Raw genomic sequence first — 20,397 nt, forward strand, 5'->3', positions numbered from 1 at the left:
ATAAAAAATAAAGTAAATCTAATTGAACGTATGTACAAATATTGTGAATCGAATTAGAATTGGAAAATTTTTGAATGAAAATAGCCTGTGAAAAACAATATATTCAAAGATTCAAAGGACAGTCCGTTGAAGTGAATTGTAGAAGTTGTTCAGGTAAGGAAGAGGAAAAAATTTTAAAAGATCTTGAAATGTCTGGGAAACATGATTGATTGTCGTTCAGGAATTTCTCCAAGATAAATATATCCCGTCACATTTGCTTTACGTTAAATAGAAATCAGTTCGTTTCACGGTTTAATTTATTATAAAATGATAATGTCCATTTTATTATTGTTGTTTTTTTTTTCTACACACAACTCGTAACTAATATTACAACCAATAATATCACGAGCTGCAGCGAGTAACGAGGGCGAACGAAACATCGCGCGATAGTTGAGCAATTTTCTCTTTCCGCTGCAATCGACCGATAACAGCGGCGACTAATCACCCAACTTTGCTTGCCGGCAGTCACTCCGCGGTTTCCGACGCCGAACAACTATGGACAAACCTGAAACTTTTAACGACGTCGCTCTCGTACGCCGCTCTTCGATACGACGTGAAGGAAATGTTGCACGGGATGCGGCACCTCGGAATCCATGTTACTTTTAAAAATCGCGTCGGATTATCGAGAGGATTATCCACACACGCGTAAGCCGTAAGCTATCTTTTTCTCTCTCTTCTTTTTTTTTTGCTTCACTTTTTTCCCCCCTCGAGTCAGCACGGAGGATCGGGTCGAGACCTTAAGAACACGTGGCACAGACGAGGGAGGCGAATAAACGAGTGCCGCACACGCATTGTGGCAGCCGCGAACGCGGAACCGGCTAATCTGTTTGTTCGACGAACTATTTCCCGACTCCCGGGTCCGGCCTTTCATCTCGTCGCTCGCAATGAGCTCCTCACGCTCTCTCGACGATCTCTAATGAGTTTGCGATTGAAGTTCCTCGAGTACTACGGGAACTTTCTCTCTCTCTCTCTCTCTCTCTCTCTTCTTTTTCTTCTTTTGCTCTTTCTCTTTCGCCACCGCCATCGTGATAATGAGAACTCTTTACCCTTGCATCGACGTCAACGCCAATACCAATTTCCGGTGAACTCTTTCGCGAAAGAGTATCGCTCTTGTCCGTTTGCCTGTGTGAAATTGTGATCGCGAAAGCCCGAGCGCTTTTGAGATCTCTCTCTTCAATTTTTTTTTAATGCAACGAACGTTATTTGCTTTTGTAACTTTGACGACGAGATTTATCAGAGTATTTGAAAAATTTCGTCGTTTTCTTTTAGATTCTGTGACTTATTTTTACTAAAGTGAAAACGTTATTTTTATACCCTCTTTATATTCCTCTTAATAGACGTTTTGATAATTATTTTTTCAAATAGAATTCCATTAATGTGAAAGCTTAGAGCTTACAATTAAAAATGCTTTCGTCAATAGTCAACTTAAATCTTCACTCTTAAATTGGCGCTAAATTTTTTATATTTTTTCTATAACGCCGAAAATTAAGAAATTATCGAAACTGTACTGAAGATATTAACGTTTATGATCATTCGTCGAAATAGAGTCGCCTTGAGTGCCAGCTTTATGGACAGTAAATTGGAAGTTGGGCGCGAAGTAACATTCGGGCAAGGTGCATGTGTGTGTGTGTGTGCGCGTTCCGAGCAGCAAGCGCGGAGAAGAAGATAGCTCTTGCGAAGTTAGCGCTCCGCAGTCACGACCGCATTAACGTGTATACGTCGTATGTACGTCGTGCAGTTACGGGGTTGCAAAATTGCGGTGCGTCGGTCTCGGCCGGGCGAGCGAGCGAGCGAACTCTCTCTCTCTCTCTCTCTCTCTCTCTCTGTGTTGGTGGATGCTGCGCGTGTCGGCTCCTTGTTTCGAAGCGCTTTTATGAAAGCATGAAAGCCCCGAGACGGGTGGTTCGTGCATCGGTGTCGCGTCTATCGCGTCCTCCCGGGATCCCGGAAAAACGTGAAAAACAGAGAGGATAAAGGAAAATTGAAGGCCGCGCGCAATAAGATGCCGCGCTTCTCTTCTCGGCTCGTACATATAGTTCTCGGCGATCAACGAAAGTCCGGAATGTGAGAATCGCGTCCTCCCGGGTCGATTGTCGCGTCGATCACAACAGGAATAATATTCCGCGGACAATTCTCGCCCGTTAACCCTCTCGCGTGTATATACTTCAGTGGCGATATTTTATATCGCCGCGTTGGAGTCGTAATCGATTTCAAGTGTCCAAGAGCATCGCGGCAAAATGATAAATATAAATGGTATATAACTCCGCGGTGAGTGATTTGCCAAGTTAATCGAAATCCTCGTGACATTCAATAGAGTGTTAAAATTGTCCGTGCATTCTCAGCCTTGGAGTAATCGTGCGCACGCACAGGAGAGAAAGGGAGATGCGAGAGCCGGTTTCGAGGATTAGCTTGTAATTTTCACGGAGTTGTCATTAACTCGTTACGATGCCGTGGAAACGTGTTGACAGTTATATTCCGACGGAAATATCCGAACGCCAATAGAACGGTGCGCGACGCTCGTTAATATACCGTGTGCGGTTCGTTACGCAGAAAAGCGTTTTACGTCCATGACGCTCGTGACGCGCGCGGCTTCTCATTCGAGATTCTCTTCGGCGGACGCGCGCGCGCGAATTGACGCGATTGCATATGCGCATCTTCCGAGAGAGAGAACGAGAGATCCGCGTCTCGTCGAGTATACAGATACCAATCTGTATACGCGCGTAAAAAAAAAAGAAGAAGAGAAAAACAACTTCTTACGGCTTTTACACTTGGCTGAGAAGACGATTAAATCTAGCATCTCGCGTATGCACACATCCGGTATATTCTTCTCCACAAATTGACGATAGGCAATATGTTTTATCTGTTAAGGACTCACGGCTTCTCGCTGCTGGGTAAAGCTGCGGATACGCGGGCCGAACGCGCTTCTTGCGAAACGCCCGCGGTGTTTTCTCGAGAAGTAACAAATTGTAACGGACTTTAATTGCCTCCCGGCTCTTCTCCACGGCTATAAATCCGTCTCTATGCAACTCCGTTGTCAGCGCGCGTTTGTACTCACCGCGAACAACAGCACCACCGCGAGGCGCGCCGGGGAAAGAAAAAAAAAAGAATAAAATAAGACGGGGGGAAGGAGGGGAAAGGAGGAAAATAAGACGGGCGATGGCGGCGAATACGTCTCGCCATTACGGCTCAGGAGCAAGTATGAGCGACGTGGAAATAGCGAGCCTCGGAGCTGTAATAAAGAAGATTGAGCACGCGTGTAAGTAGCAGCCGCGCGATTTAAGTGTCGTTCACATTCGAATTCGCGCGAGGAGAACTTTTCCATACCGTTCTCGTTTTACGGTATGTCGAATGCGTACGTAAAAGTACGCCTGAGGAATAACCGAGGATCAAATAAAGGCGCATCGCGTTTTATTAAATATTTATGTGACTTCGTTAATTTAGCTTAACGTATAATAATATATGAAACGGTTTGCTTTTCAGTGATTTCGCACGATAAACACGTTTTAGAAACACGTGAGATGCGAAGTGATACGAAATCGGGATGAAAATTCTTACGAGATTATCTTAAATTTCCAGACCGTTAAGCGCATGAAAAATTTACATCGCTCTTATTACGCTGCCTTTCTTATTTCTTAATCGTAAATTTGGAGAAATCCGACGCACAGTGGCATACGCGTTAGTTACTTACTCTCGGTACGCGGTGCACGATATGGTGTGAGAGTAGCGGAATCGCCGGAATGCAACCGCGCTTAGCCTCGTGTGAACGATGCCTCAATGCCCGAAGAATAATGCCCCGGCAATGGCGGCGAAGACAACGTTGCTCCCAGAGACCGAGGTGGAACGGTCGCAACAATCGCGCGCGGCGCACTCGTCTAGAAAGGAAACAGGCTTTCGCCATTCCGCTTTCCATGATCGTTCAATTATTCAACGGCGTGCCCCCCGCGCGCGCCGCGCGTCCCGCCGCGGACAAGTGTAATGGAATATTAACACGGCGTAATTAGAATTCAATTTGACATTGCCCGATGCAATCCGGATTTATGCGTCCCGGACTCGGAGAGCATAGAGTACCGTATTACGATATACGCGGAGAGCCATTACCCGGGCGCGTCATTAATCATCTATACGCACAGCTTAATGTGTAAAATTAATTTCCCGACTGCATCGGGCGAAATTACGAAAAGAGAGAGAGAGAGAGAGGAGCGGAAAAAAAGGGGAGCAGTCACTTAGGAGACGGCGAACTAATGAGCCGCGTCCGGTTTATGAACCTACGACAAGATTTAAAAGGTTTCGACGCAACTCGTCGAAATCTGACACACCTCGCGCTCCGCGCGAGGGAAATTATCTGGAGTGTAAATATTGAGTTTCTGAATCTATCATTATCAGATTTTATCAGGAGATAAGATGCGAGTTCTTTTCAAGATCTTACATAATCGAAATTCGCCAGAGACTCGACGCATCGTGAAATTAAGTGACACGGAACCTCGCTAATTCTCATTACGTCAATAAATTGCGCATTTCGAACGGTCTTTTTTTTATTCTTCTTTTTTTTGCGTTTATCGATGAAATCAATCTAAAGCTGCTCCCGGTGCTGTATGTCGAGGCAAGTTTCGCCAGACGTTCGCGCTAGACGCAGACACGGAATGCGCTTGTGTTTGTATTTTAATAGGGGTATTAGCGATAAATTTAACACAAAACGCAGTCGAGATCTTAATCTTCAGCTCGTTTAAGTAAACTCATTACGCGGTCCCTACTTCGGAGGAAGTAGCGGCAGCATCGTTAGCATAAGCGATGACCCCTTCTCCCCCCTCCTCTCTCTCTTTCTCTCTTTGCTCGACCGCTGCGCTACATGTTAATAAGAAGCTCGCCGTGTAAAACAAAGGGAATAAAGTAGCTATGTCGAGAAGAAACCTGTCTTTGTTTCCGTATTAACGCGTTTGCCGACACGTTTGATTAATTCCGCAGATTAATGTAATTAATGTTTCTTTAAGAATACGTCCATGCGCAAAACGGTGTTTTATCTGCTGAAAAATTGAATACAAAAATTAATGTAGCCAGTTTATCGCGTTCAAATGAATTTACCCGATGGGCTTTTGATAACGAACTCCCTAAACAGGATTTGCCTCCGATTTAAATGTTAATTAAGTTCTTTTTTGCTGAGTGTACGTAATTATAAGGGTAATGAGATTGAAATATTCGTTATTACATATAATTTTAAGGTAATAAGGCGGTTGTACGGAGATATTTTGTGCGATTATTGCATAGTATTATAAATTAAAATTTATCAAGCTTCTGAAATAGAAATCGCTCGATACATTGCTTGTGAAAAACAAAACTTATTTTAAACGTGCACTATTATTTAATAAAACTCAGATTTTAATTCTACAAAATCTTTTTATGAAACAAATCTGTTTTCTTTTTTTATTTCGTTGCATTTCTTCTCTCTCTCTCTCTCTCTCTCTCTCTCTCTCTCTCTCTCTCATTCAGCATTATTTTTTCTCTTTTTGTTGAAAAAAGAGATCTCTGATTTTCAGACAAGACTAATATTTTACGGAAAACTGATTCGTTTTAATTTTCCGAGTGCAACACGTTAGCCCGATGTCCCTTACATCTTTACATCTTGAATTGAAGTAATCGCGGGTTAACTCCGTTAACAAAGTAAATTCTCCCCCGTCTCCGACCTCGGTGGTGGACTTCATTGACGTCATTACGATCGAGGTTCGCCAGAATGCTTGCGCCCACAGCACGGAATAGTTCGGGCTTACCAATTGTTCTCCCAGGAATGCCGTCAATCTCCATTCGTGGAATTGTTACGAGAGCACAGGGGAGAGGGGAGGGAGGCTCCCTCGCGCGCGATACCCATGGCGTTCGCGTCTTAACGACTCGTCTTTATACCCACCCGGTATAAATTGCACCGGATATTATTTTCGTCGCGAGACTCCCCGAAGTCGCACGATTAATCATGTAACTTAATGCGGAGACGTTGTAACTTAAAGACCAGGGGGCAAGTTCTCGGCTCTGCGATCGTGCGATTTTGCGACTTCCGCTTCTTCCCGATTAACTTTCTCGAATATATATTGTCCCCTCTTTGCGACGCAGAGTTAATCTAAATGTACAAAGTATGGCACATAAATTGTATTTCCCTCTCAAGAAACATACACACACACACACAATGTTAACGAAGTAAATATTACATTAGACTTCTGAGATCTCTCTTCAGCCAGTGAATGAAAAATTCTGATGACAAAGGAATAATAGCTACACAAAGAGAAAGATTTCTTTAGATTTAATAAACAGTTTTGTTCGACTATTCCAAAGCATATATTTCTACAATTTCAATAAATTATATATATATTTCTTTACGTTTAATAAAATTTATTAAAATCAAAGATATATATGCTTTGGAATAGTCGAACAAAACTGTTTATTAAAAACTAAAGAAATCTTTCTCTCTGTGTACAAACGTAACTGTTGAGTGAGATAGATAAAAAATTTATTATTATGTCTCATACATATATTACGTGTATATATGTGCACAGCCGTTAACATCTTTTTCATAGAAATTTTTTAAAAGTTTACCTTCCAATAAAATTTCCGCGAGAGTTCACTTTAAAGTTCGTTTACACGCGGGGCTATGATCACGCGAGGCATTTACAGCCGCGCCGGTCGATAGATGCGTTATCCGTCTATTCAACCTTAAAGGGGAAACAATCAAAATAAGAGTAATAGCGATGAGAGTTTAAACTGTCATCGTGCTGCGATACTAAAGCCGGAACATCTTCGTCGAGGTCGATTTTCTGCGCACCGATCGATCGTCGGTAACGTTCGCATGAGTTAGCCCGAAGCAGCGGTCGATTGGGCAACGGAGTTAGTTGATTGATGCACCTAACGATTATCGGATTTATATAACGGAAAGAAAACGAGCAAGGGGGACTGCGCGAGCAACCAGATCTTGTTTCTTTTAGCTTAGGTGTCTCGCTTGCCATCCTTTCAGTTATTTCAGCAGATGTTAAATGAACACATTGTAAAACCATCTTGTACCTCGCGATTTATGGCAGGCGATTTTTAATTCAATGGGATTTTGGGTGCCATAAAGATAGCCGATCCCGTAAAATTGATCGCCAACGTAAATCGACGTACGCGCGCTGAAACATTATATTGAATTACATTAAAGAAAGTCTGACAAGTCATTCCCGATAATTTATGTTAATTCTATTCCTCGCTTTAAGGAGCTGCTGCCTCGGATCATTTATCTCCTACCGTAAATAGCGGCTGCTGTTTAATCATCCTACTTTTGCGTACGATGAATGCGAATCGATATCGTCACGCCGGAATTTAGACAGCTTATATACACCTGAAAAACTTATCGGCCATAAATTACTTTTATCTCAAATTATTATTCCTTCTTCTTTTTTTTTCGATACAATATTGGCTTGTCTCTCTTTTTTTTTATTTGCCGCGTCGACCGTCCACCACCACGGTCGCCACGTAGTCGTGTGTCACATATAACGCTAAACCGAGAGGACTCGGTTTTAGAGAATAAATTCTACTGTACTCTCTCTATTGGGAGATCCGTCGATATATCTCCCTCTCCTCGTCCAAATCTCCTCGTTTCTCTTTCTCGCGCCGGTCGTTACTGACGCGGGGCGGTTGGACCACGGCCAAAATGCCGCCGGTAAAATTAATCGTTGCCTGACACGAATTCCTCTCTAAGTGGGAATACCAATTTGTAGGTGCGAAACAGAGAGAGAGAGAGAGAGAGAAAAGGGGAGGGAGGGAGAAAGAGAGAGAGAGAGAGAAAGAGTGAATATCCTAGGGGGACGAAACAAGGAGGTTGCGTCGCGTTGCACGCCCGGGGTGAAAGCCGGAAGGTGGAGAGAAGCAGGAGGAGAAGGAGGAAGCGGGTGGGCAGAGCGGGTCTCTAAACATGTCGTTATATCGAAGCTAACAACCCGGTTTACGCCGGCTCTCGACTCGTTCTTGGGTTCTCCCAAGAGAGCAACGCGCGCGCGTTTTGCTGGTTACTGGCCGCCGGCCAAGTGCCCCTGAAGACTTATCCGCTATCGAGCATTGTTTATGAAAGCAATGTGACTACAAAGCGGCGCTCGTAGTCTTTCGGGTAGAGACCAGCCGAGACGTCAAATTAGCGCTGCCAAATTAATTGGAGCCGCCGAGTTCTCAAACGGGCGACCGCGCCCTCCTGTCTATCGCGACTCCGCTATTATTTTAGTCTGCAGATTTTACCGCGGTTCTGAATTCCGTCCAGAATTTTCTCACTTCTCTCTTTGAGACGCCACTGCATATTCTCGGGGGGGGGGGGGAACTCTTTCTTTTTTCTCTTTGTCATTGTTTTGTGTGATAAAACAATTATTAATTAATTTTATAAATTAAGAATGTATGTATTGAGGATTCGGCCTTAAATCTAAATAAAGTGCGTTAATTTCATTTGCAAATATGTATATTGTTGCTGGCATCTTGGAATTTAATTATCAATTAAATTATCAACAGAATTTTTTTTAATAAAAAAAAATAGCAATAAAAGTTACAATAACAAGAAGAAGAAGAGAGAGTTTGAAATTTATATCTTATTAAAAATGTTTTTTTATCGTGATAGAGAACGTTTCTAAATATTATGTCTAAAAATAAACTTTACTTTGTAATGCAAATATATAAAAATTAAATACAATTATAAACACAACAATGCAATTGTCCGTAGGAAGAGGCAACTTACATAGATATAGTAAGACAAGATATTACCGTAGTGAAATAACGGTGATCATCTCGTCTTCTGTCTAAAACAATAATTATACCGCTGGAATGCGTCTCATGTTAGCGGCGAGCGGCGTGTCTATCAAGCTAAGAATGTGCCGGCGCATCTCGGCGTTGTTTTACAAAGAAAACAGAACGGATTGTGCTTGTCTCGCTATATTGAAGTTGCTCCATCCTCGTGGCATCTATTGCCACATCTTACGGTAACCATCCATAAAATTTCCATCAAGTCAAAAGAAAATAGTAGAGAGTGACGATAAATGATACATTTTTCTCAAGATAAAGAGTCTCTTATATGTCGTAATGCCTTAATAAGTGTAAAATTATGAAAATAGGATGCAATGTAGAGTGTAATGTCTGAAGGTTTAATTAGTAGTGCTGAAATCATGAATAAACAGGCGAATATTAATGAGACATTCACGGAGTGACTGCTTCGACAAGATAATCTCAAGCTAATCCGTTAAGCGGTAAATTAATCGTTACACGTTTAACGTCGACGTGAAAGGAATCACTTGCGTGTTACAGATCGGAAGCACGTCGATCAGCCGAGGCGCGGTTCCGTCGGGAAATCGAAGGGAAGAACCGCACGCTAGGCTGAGGCCGACTGGGAGGATCGTTTCGGGGGACATGGCTTAACTCGCGACAAGTGGGAGACAGGTGGAGGAGCCACCATCCTCGGATCCCAGGTTCCCGGAGAGCGCGGATGGTCGCCGAGATTTCCTACAACGTTGGAAGTAATCAGGAGTGGTGTCGGGTGGTGTGTTCGTGATCAAGGGAGGTGGGGGGCTCAGTGGCTGTGATCGTGGTGTTGTGTCGGGGGATCAGTGTGTCGGTCGGTGAAGAGTGGTATATCGGGTTGCGCGTCCCGGCTTACTACGCGAGAGTAAGAATTAACGACAGGAGAGCAAGTGTGGTGAAGAGAAATCAAGGTGAATAAGGTGAATATACACGATAATCGAGCAGCGGGGAGGCGCGAGTGAGAGAGAAAGAAAGAAAGAGAGAGAGAGAGAGAAGAGGAGAAGAGGGATACGACCGCGCGGATATATCGCGAATTACGTCGAGCGAGAGTAGAAGCGAGAGAGTGAGTGATGTGTTCGATGGACGAGGCGCGTCTCGCGGGCGGTGGTCGGGGTAATGATAACGCGTGTAGTCGCGCGCGCTACCACTACTACTACTTGGTATCCAAAGTGAGAAACGGCGGGCAGTCGGTGACCAGGCTGGCGGGCGCCGGGGAAACGTTTCCAAGGGCATGGCGACCACGCCACTAGGCGGTCGCCTCCCTAACGTAAACCGTAAAGGACCATCTCCGTGCATCGGTGGTGGTGGTATTAGTAGTAGTAGCAATAGTAATAGCAACAGTGGTGGTAACGGGAGCAACGGCAACACCAGTAGTAACGGTAATAGCAGTAACAACAACGGCTTAAGTAATAACAGCAACGCCAGCGGCGGTCAGTCAAGGAGGCAGGAGAGAACGTTGGTCGGCAGGGAGCACCGCGATCATCGTCATCATCACCATCACCATCACCATCACCATCATCACCATCATCATCACCATCAGGGTCGGGACAAGTCGTCATTGTCATCGTCGTCGTCGTCGTTGTCGTCGTCGTCGGTCAACCAACAGCAGCAGCAGCAGCAACAACAGCAGCAGCAGCAGCAGCAGCAGCAGCAACAGCAGCGTGAGTCGAATAAAGCAAGCACAGTGGCTGCTAACGCCGGTGAACTGGATCCGGCCGCGACGAATGCGACCAATAACTTTGAGTACGACGACAACGAATGGGACATTGGCATAGGTGACCTGATAATCGATCTTGATGCGGACATTGAGAAGACGAGGGACGAGAAATTGAGCTCGGGGACAGGCATGGCTTCTACGCCTGCCTCGGCAGCATCGGCACCGAATAACGCGAATCATCATCAGTTACAGAACTCAGCGAGTGGTCTCAACTCCTCCAACTCTTCGTCCTCGTCCGTCCCGTCGACTGGCACGAACGCCGGCAGTCAATCGTCGTCGTCCTCGTTATCGTCGTTGTCGTCGTCCTCCTCGTCGTCCTCCTCGTCATCGTCCTCCTCTTCCTGCGGCGTCGTAAACTCGTCGTCCGCACGGTCCAACAGCCCCGGAAGCGTCAGCGGGAGCGCGAACGGTACCGGCGGCGCGAACGGCGCCGGTAACGCGAACGGCACCGCCTCCGTGGTAACCGGGCCCGGTAGCAAGCAGCAGCAGCAGCAGCAGCAACAGCCGTCGGGCGTGAACGTGAGTGGCGTGAACGCCGTCCACGGTAACGCCGGAAATCCCGGCAAGATGGCCGTTGAACACTCGGCCACCGTCGACAAGGGCCTCAAGATGAAGATCAAACGGACGAAGCCCGGTACAAAGACCAGCGAGGCCAAGCACGAGATCGTCAAGTCGAACGAGATCAACGGCACCGCCTCGTCGCAGGACTCGAACAACGGCACCGCCGCGTCCGCGACCTCCTCGTCCTCGGCCGTCGGATCGGCCTCCGCGTCCTCGGCCGCGATCCCCCAGAACTCACAGAACTCGGAATGCGGCCCCGCGGGGACGGTCGGCGGTCAGTCGTCCTCGTCGAACAAGTCCAAGCCGAGCCACACGCCGGCGTCGGCCGGCGGCACCGGTGCCGCACCCTCGTCCACCGCCGGCTCGAAGCGCGGCTCGAGCGGCCATCGGCGGGACAAGGCGCGCGACAAGCACGACAAGCCGCAGAGCAATCACACGCCCCAGCAGACCAAGCCGGAGATGAACGGCACCGCGCGCCCGGCACCGCAGGCCCAGAACTCGGCCGGTGGCGCGACGCAGTCTCAGGGCCCGACGCCGGCCGCCACGGCGCCCCAACAGACCCAGGGACCACCGCCCAGTTCGAGGACAGGTTTCTCCGTGTCACAGGGCCCCGGGCCACCCGCGACCAGCGCGGCGGCACCTTGCCCGCCGCCGAGTCCGGCGAGCGCCACGGCGGCTGGCGCGCCGGCCAAACCGGAACAGACCAAGGTCGCCGCGGTGCCGGGACCACCGCTCACGACACCCGCCGAGGAAGCAATGGACACTGCCGCCAGTCCTCCGCCCGCGAAAAAGATTAAGACCGAACCAAAGGTAAGTCCCCTCTCCCCTCTCTACTCGACTTCCCGATTTACGCTCGGGTTCACTCCATTTCGCTTTCGTTATCTTTCCTTTTAACATGTGTCGACCGAGACAACCATTTTTCCCAACTTGGCAAATTTTTGCGCGCGCATGCGGATAATAATAAACGAGTAAATTAAAAATTGCATTTGATTAAAGCTCGCCTCGGATTCTCAGATCAGAGTTACCATTCCGCGTTATTTATCCTCACCCTGGTAAAATTTAATTCGTGAGAAACTATATAAAAGATTTATAACTTGAAAGCTTGATTAATGAATAAATATTTTCAGCTCTAAATAGAATTACATCTATATCTGGAACATTTATTTTAGATTACACGTATTAATAGCATTATATCATTCATCGTTTTGCATCCTCGGTCATAAAGTATCCATTATTTGCAAGCACCGATCGCATATGAAGACAACGAACGCATCTACAATTAATTTCTCTTTCTCCTTCAAGAGAGAGGGACAAGTTGAGTCGAGTTTACGGACTTTTTTTCCGCGCAAAATTGCTGCGCGCACAAGCAGCACGTTAACTTGTAGACATACAAACGGAATTTTTTTCTCTTTCTCTCTCTCGCGCGCGCGCGCGATGCATTCCGACCGGATATGTAATGCTCATTTCCGGCAGCTTGTTAGTCGCCACGAGGCGATCCCCTCCTCCGATCGGTATCTTCCTCGTCTCGTCGGCGGCGACGCGTAACGCTCGTACGCACCTAACTCGCTCGCGGCGCGGTGAGATGAGAGCCCGGAATCAATTACACAAGTTCATATGCATAGAATGCGAACGAGCCGCGACCGAACGAACTAGTCCGCGCGATGTATGCGCGAGCATTCGTCAATACTGCGTTCCGTTGCGCGCATCGGAAAAAGTTTGCGCAAAAGGAGATTATGTAGGTAGAGCAAAAAAAAAAGGAACATTCGAAATGTCGCATTAAAAACTCACATGACGTACAGTAATAAAATAATAAATAATTGACAGGGTAGGAGAATTATTCAGTGAATAAATTAAAATGCAAATGGAGAAACGACGTTCCCTGTATTTTTTTTAAATATAAATATAATGGATGATGCTGTGATATGTAAAAGAAGGCGCTTTTCCATCTTTATTAGATAAAATATCTGGAATGAGAATTGTAATTCAAATTAAATGATATGAGTTTAGAAAGCTCTTTTTTATTCCATCTTGTCGGATTGGAGGAACACGTTGAGGTGAAAAAATTATGAAAACGCCGGGATATTTTTCTACTTCCGTCCAAATGGAATCTTCAAAGAATCGATATCGCATTGACATGCTTCGCGTATTTGCCTCCGTTTTATTCCACGTCGGGATGGACTATCGCCGCCGTGACACTTGAATAAATAAATCGGCTTCTTGAGCGCGACGGGAACGTTATTGTAAAATACGAGCTTTGGTTTTCTCTGTCGCGAAACGTCCGCGCGCGAGCGCACATATGTATATCTGAAAATAAACGCGCGGCGAAAAATATCGTTTGAGAGATACGGCGAAGCGCCATAAATAAATCTCGTCTCGCCCGCGCGGGAGATTCGTTCCCTCGATCCACCGTCGTCAAAAGTTGTGCATTATTTTCCCTCGAAGAGGTCCAACAACGTTATCGTATTTCACGGTCGGCCGGACGCGGAATGGGTTTTCTTATTGGGCGTGCGAGACAAATCCGCCCCCCCCCCCCCTCGTCCCGAACTGGAACCTCTTTGCCTAGCTTGACCGTCGCGCTCGTGCCACGCGAAAATGTTCGTCTTTTAATACATTTTTTTTTTTTTTATTCAATCTCCACGAAGGGGTTTGTAGTGCAGTGAAATAATAAAATTTCATCGTTCGTTCGGGTTAGAGCGGAACTTTTTGCGTTCACAGGATTTTAACCGCAATTTTAATCGGTGAGATATTAAAATTTTCAACTGTGTCAGAGGGGAAAAAAAAACACACACACGCACGGGTTTCGCAAAAATCGACTCTGTATATTCCGCGAGGAATATTTCAACGAATGTATTACGTCGGGAATCGCCGTAGCGTGCACGCGCGTATCAGGACAATGTGTATGTACGCGCGCGGAATCGTGTGCAATTCGCGCGTTTTCCAACGGACCTCGGTGTATCTCTCGCCTTGGCACACATCGGCAGGGCCCGCCGCCGTCGTCGCCGTCGTTCTCGTCAGCCGTCGTCCCGCACGTATAGTACGTGCCCGTTCGCAACCTTGTTCGAGCGAGCCGTGTAACGCCGGACACGTATTCGCGCGTCAATCAACTCGCGGTACGTACATGTCGCGGATGCCCGCGCTCGGCCCGAGCGAATGCAACAAAATTGGGAGAGGAGCGCGAGCGCGCGCGCGCGCGCATCCGCCCGCGGCGGAAAGCCCGACGACCCACACTCGCGGAGTGTACGACACGTCGCAGTGCTAACTGTTAAATGTTTCCGGTTAACTGTAATGGCGTTCTTTCATGTACGCGCCGAAGAGAGAATGAGAGACGTCCACGCGTAATGTCGCGCGGAAAGAGTTTACCGCGTGGCAACAAAGTTTTTGCGTACACGAGCGAATGGAGTTGCAGCTTTCAAGTTTGGCTCGTAAGTATCGCTTTTACAGAGGGAGAGGAAAGAAGGAAGGAAGGAAGGAAGGGGCAGTTTCGCGCTAAATTGTAAAAGTAAAAAAAAATAACACCGTCTTTTACAGATAATTTTTACAGTCGCTTCTTCGACGCTTGTTTCATGGTTAAATGCTAATAGGCTTCTTTTTTACGCTCTCCAAACACTGCCGCGTGTGACTTTTTATCTATTTACATTTGCAAATCGTGCACTCGGCGAGCTGTAATTTTAAATGCAAATTTCACGTGTGTCGATTTTACAGAGACAAATACCGTATAGATTACGATAAATGTTAGCCTTTGTTGGTATAATAGACACTTTACACGTGATGTTTCAATGTTGGTAGATTTCGCTGTGGGTATAAAGTTCAACCAAGATAGAAATTGGCACGGACTATTTCTGCTCTTTGTACGACGATTGCAGCGAGTATATTTTCACTTGGCGTCCCTCGTCGCCATTCACGTTTCGTGGCAGCCGCTTTGTCGTGGAAGCCGTTTTTGAAAGTATATCCGACACGTCGATACACAGCCGATTGACTCGCGTCATCTATTATTCGCCGGCCGATTCGGCGCGGGTGACATCGATACGACTGCTCCCCATTGTAATAGCGGCGGTCATTATTTTTGCACGCTGCGATTTGCCGGCGATATTATTAATGATCGCGCGCCGCGCTATCCGAGAGAGGTAATATTTAACGAACGTATATTCAACGTGCAAACAAACGATATGTAATCTCTGTCCTCGCGGTCTATTGTTTTCCGACCTCATAGTTTTCATAGGCATTTCCCGATATCGCTTCAAATTATATTCAGTCCGCGACTCGCCGCTCGTTACATTCAACTTTCGACATACGATTGTCAGGCTTGGAAATATTTATTTTTCCGCGTGACGATTAATTTTCAGAACGTCGGAATTCCTACCGAAATTTTCAAGGTTTAAATCACCGTTGTCCCCGCGTTGTCAACTCGTTCACGGCGAATTTGAGAAGTGAAAGGGATCCCCACTCGGATTATTAAGGACCATCGCGTGATTATGACGATCTCGTTTAATCTTGTGTCGATAGATTTTAATTTTAATTTGGACGTGCGGTTTAATCGAGCCGCGATGAACGAATGGATTAACACGCGGGGGAAGGATCCGTTTGACGTGCCGTTTGATAAATATTTTTGATCGCGCCCCCGTCGAACACGGAATTGACGCTCATCAATGTCGGGGACGGGTGCGGAGGTTGGGCGAAAGCCGAGGGACATGGCATGGTGGCCTGAGCAAAGTGGCATCGTCGACTGCTCTATGCATCGAGGGGAATAATCCGTTATATCCCTAGTACAGAGAGAGGGTTAGTGGTTCTCAAACTCGTTTCGCGTAAGAGTCTTCCGTACTGTTCGAATAACATTAAGCGATTCATTTTTTTAATTTTAGAACACCAAAGTATTCTAATAAATTACGATTGAATGGTTGTAGAAATCAATGTCAATTGAACATTGATATCGTGGTAGTAAGATCCAATTCAAAGGTTCCACAATGTGAATACAACTGTATTGAGGACGATAATTTGATGTTACTAGAGTCGGTAGGTTTCTCTTTTATTGTATCCCAGGTCGAATAATCAGGAAGGTAAATTTGCTTTTGGGTAAAATGATTTTAGCCTATATAAATCCTTATTATAAAACTCGTTAAACCAAAAGTTTAAGTTGTTTGCTGCAAAAGCGCAGTTAATTAAAAGTTTCATTACCCTGATGTTTATTTGAGATGCTATTAAAAACCGCATTGTCCGGCGTTTCCGCTAGTTACATTATCAGGAGTCAGTATATGTCGATAAAAAGGGCCGGGTGATTAATCACAAGTTTTAATTGTCATAAACTTTTGGGTCAATCGAATTATCGGTTTTCTCTCTCTCTCTCTCTCTCTCTCTCTCTCTCTCTCTCTCTCTCTCTCTCTCTCTTTTCATGTTGCAAATATTTATCCTGTGCCGCATTATTCATCGCCTGTCTCGTGCTCATATATAAACTGCTTACAAATATCGGACGTATGAGAGTTTTCCAATTAAATGAACCGACCTCACAAACGTCAGTTATCCCCCCCTCTCCCACCTCCGCGTATCCCTTCGACTCACGTCGCCACAAAAGCAACAGCGGAATAAACAGATTACATTGTCCCCGGAACACATTTTTGCCCCGAAATCTACTCCGCGATACACACCCATTTCCCGCACGATGTCACCCACCCACGTTCAACCCTTCCTCCGCGTCGTCCCCACCCTCGTGAGCGTCGCGACGTCGATGCAGGCTGCACAGTGCCATCTTCGTGTCCGCTCTTTCGCCCTTTCCTCCTTTTCTACCGCGCGAATTTCCCCTAAGTCACTCTCGCGTCACCTTTCCCGCTCTTTCCAAAGGGATTCTCGCTTACACACACACACACGCGCGCGCGCGCGCGGACAGCTCTCGGCGGGGTTGGCTCACCAGGTTGATTCGTTGGTGAACGGTCGGGCAAGGTTTCGTCTGTGACGGTCGACGAGCCCCTAGAAGCGCGCCGGCGGGATCTATATCGGTGTTTGTGCACCAGAGCCGGCTCTGAATCTTCCGTCACCCTTGATAAACGAATCGCATGACTAAAGTACTCTGTTTCCGGAGAGAGTCGCATGTATTAAAGCTTGGAATATATGGAAATAAAATCCACATTGTCTAAATTTTTTTTAATTACCGCCGTAGCTTTATTCGTGCTTTTTATGTGTATTCTTTCAATTTTTGTTTTTTATTATTTGCAGTTTTATTATTTGCAGTATTTAGAAGAATAATATTTTCAAATTGAAAGAATTTATGAATTTTAGTCAAATCCGTGTATGCGACAAAAACATTTTTTTTTTTTTGTCAATTTTAATATAAATCTTGCGAGATGGAAAATATGAATTTTACCTGAATGTCCCTTTTTTTCTGGTAAAAAATATGGCATCATGACAGATATTTTGATTTAATAAATTAATTTATACTATTTTTTTAAATACAAATTGTGTAATATATTTGATTTATTTTTAAAACAGCATTTTCAAGCAATTTATTTTCTATTTTTTATCCTTTATTTTTATTCTAAATCCAAAACACATTTTAAATCCAGAAAGAATTCAAAGAATTTAATTGTAGAATTAAGAATTTGTTCTTTTTCAGCTATAATTACATTCTTTGCATGCGAAACAAAACAAATACATGTTTCCTGACAGAGGAAAAAAAGAATTATATAACAGAATTTTAAATATTATATGTTTAAAAAGAATTGTCTCATTAGAGAGAAAAAAAATTATTAATGGCATTTGTACCATGACGAAAGATGAGAAATATGTCTGTTATAAGTATTCGCTCTCACAAGTTTTTACACGTACTATTGGAAAAATGTCTTGTGATAGAAGAGCATTCGGAAAATTGTAGAAGAAAACGAAGAATATCTCGTTTTGCATTTTTTCGTGTATGTACAGATAACATATATTGTTTGCCTAATTTTTTACGGATGTTACTTTTATCTTTTCAATGATTATTTATTTATTTAAATATGTGGATTTAAAGTGGATTCTGTGGCTCCTATAGACCCGGCCCTGGTCGGTAGCGTCGCTACCACCAGTGGTTCGAGTGAAATTGGGGTGGTCGGGAGAGAAAGAGAGAGAGAGAGAGAGAGAGAGAGAGAGAGAGAGAGAGAGAGAGAGAGAGAGAGAGTGAGAGAGTGAGAGAGGGCTGGTGGCTGCTTCTCTACGACTGTGTGTCGGTGGGGAAATGTTGCAGGAGCGGCAACGAGGAAGGGGGAGGGGGTGCAAACGGCCTGGGCACGTAGGGACGAGAGAGGGGGGAGGGAGGGCGGGGGTGAAATCAATACTCTGCGGTCTCCGCCCCCGGGAGTACACGGATGAATACACGGACAAACACGAGCGCCGACGAGGGTAGCTCGTCGGATTTTGCCCGTGGTGGTGCGCCGTTCCGCGTTCCGTTTTCGCCCTTTTTCCTCGCCCTCCGCGCATCTTCATACCCTTCCTCCCGCCCTTCTTCGCGTGTCCCACCTCCCCCGCCCCTCTTTCGCCACCGCATGTCGTCGCTGCTTCCCGCTCGTTATAGTTGACTGTCTTACCAGTCGAGGACGTCGACATGCGAGATGTCGTCGAAAGTGGGATTGGCAGTCAGCCAATCGCGATCATCGGAGACGACCGTTTGCGGTCGTTTGGAGATAAATAACAGGGATGAATTGCGAAAACGGTTCGCTGCGCGCTCCCACCTCCGTTCCCCCCCTCCTCCCTTCTGCGCAAAAATGATTCTTCAAAAGTGATCCCACAGCGTGGATTTTTCTGTTTTCCGTTTCGCGTGCGTGTGCGGCAATAACAACATCGACTAATGCAATGCGATGAAATAACAGAATTGTTAACGGAATGCAATCGAGTTGAGGCTTGAAAAACGTCAATTTCGAGTTTTGTACACTTTTTTTTTTTAGATTGCCGTTTGTAATAAAAGATTCTGTGTTGATGGACAATTTCTCTTTTCGAAGCTTTTCGCTTTGACTATTTAAACACTTGTGAAAGATGAAAAGCTGATATTTTAGCAATCTATTTTTCTGTCCTTTTTACATGCCGCGCTGTATTTCAGATAATGAGGCCGATGCCTCTCCGATATTGCGATTAAATCTACGGTTACATTTTTATATTTTAATTTAAATTATAAACTACAGAAATGTTATCCGACATGTACTTTCAAAGGTTACCTTTCCCTTCGTAATGGCGAAGCAATAATTTTTTTTTTTTCCTCATTTGTGCTTCCTCCCTGTGTGATATAATATAAGGCTGAGAACGTTCATTGTTATCACGTTGAAATTTTCGCTCGCCAGCCCGTACGTATTCCCTTGAGGGACTTCGAGCATACCCCGTGAAATTCGAGAACCATGAACGGGATTTTTTAAAACACGGCTCTTCTCATTGCGGCGAACGTTATCTCCACTTAGTGGATAATATTCCACCCTTTTTTTAACATTGCCATCCGCGGCGGTGGTGGCTTTAAAATTTACTTCGTGCACACGCCGCGCCGCGCGCCGCGCCGGAAGGAAAAGTTCGCCTGATGCCGTTTCAGAATTACGACGCGGGTTGTAAAGCACGACGCGCGTCCTGCGGGGGGGGGGGGGAGAATGGGAGAGCATGAGAAAGAGAAGAAATGCGCTTTCATCCGAACGACGGTCCTAAAAAGATCTTTCATAGTCGCGGCGAGCGCCGTTAGCCCTTTTTCTCGGTCACCGCTCTCGTCCCTTTCACGCGACGTCGCTCGCGCGATAATGCGAGCGAAAAACCAGTGCTCTCTGAATTCGACATCTTTTTGCCGAAGCTCTTTCAGCGAATCTCCAAATCATATGGACATTTGTAAACGAAACATTTTATTTATCGAAAAGCCCAGTGATACGTAACACGATGCGCTTGCGCGGTCGCAAAAAAGGATCGGCTTTATTCAAAATATGCTGAATTATATTTTATTTAATGCTCTTTTTATTTATCAAACGAATTTAATATTTTCGATATTATCTATATTTATTTGATAATTCTTTATATGGAGGGTATGATATATGTAATTGATGTTCTCTTTGTATTTTTGATTATACTTTTTCGTTTTATTTTATTTATCCGTTGTCATTAAGGGTGAGGGGTACTCTTTTTTTTTTACATTTGTTCTAAATTCTTGATAAAATGTTAATTTCATTATCTCGCACGGATGCAATCCGCTATTAAACGACGATCAGGAGGAGAGCAGTTAAAGACGGGTGCGGCGATAGGAGCCATATTATTACCCGCTGCCTCTATCTGCGGCATCGAGGTATCGATTCTCGATTTTCGATATACGATAC

At 45.3% G+C, this 20,397-nt stretch overlaps 1 protein-coding gene across 1 annotated transcript in view; it reads left to right on the forward strand.

Moving 5' to 3' along the window:
- The window catches only part of LOC105839068 (zinc finger protein 608), a 164,913-nt gene that overhangs the window by 81,552 nt on the left and 62,964 nt on the right, over positions 1-20,397 (forward strand). The window contains exon 3 of the mRNA XM_036292450.1: positions 9,331-11,911. Coding sequence (XP_036148343.1) covers positions 10,055-11,911 — 1,857 coding nt within the window. The 5' untranslated portion in view covers positions 9,331-10,054. The remainder of the gene's footprint in view (positions 1-9,330; positions 11,912-20,397) is intronic.

Source organism: Monomorium pharaonis, chromosome 1, assembly GCF_013373865.1.
Source record: "Monomorium pharaonis isolate MP-MQ-018 chromosome 1, ASM1337386v2, whole genome shotgun sequence".
Classification (NCBI taxonomy): domain Eukaryota; kingdom Metazoa; phylum Arthropoda; class Insecta; order Hymenoptera; family Formicidae; genus Monomorium; species Monomorium pharaonis.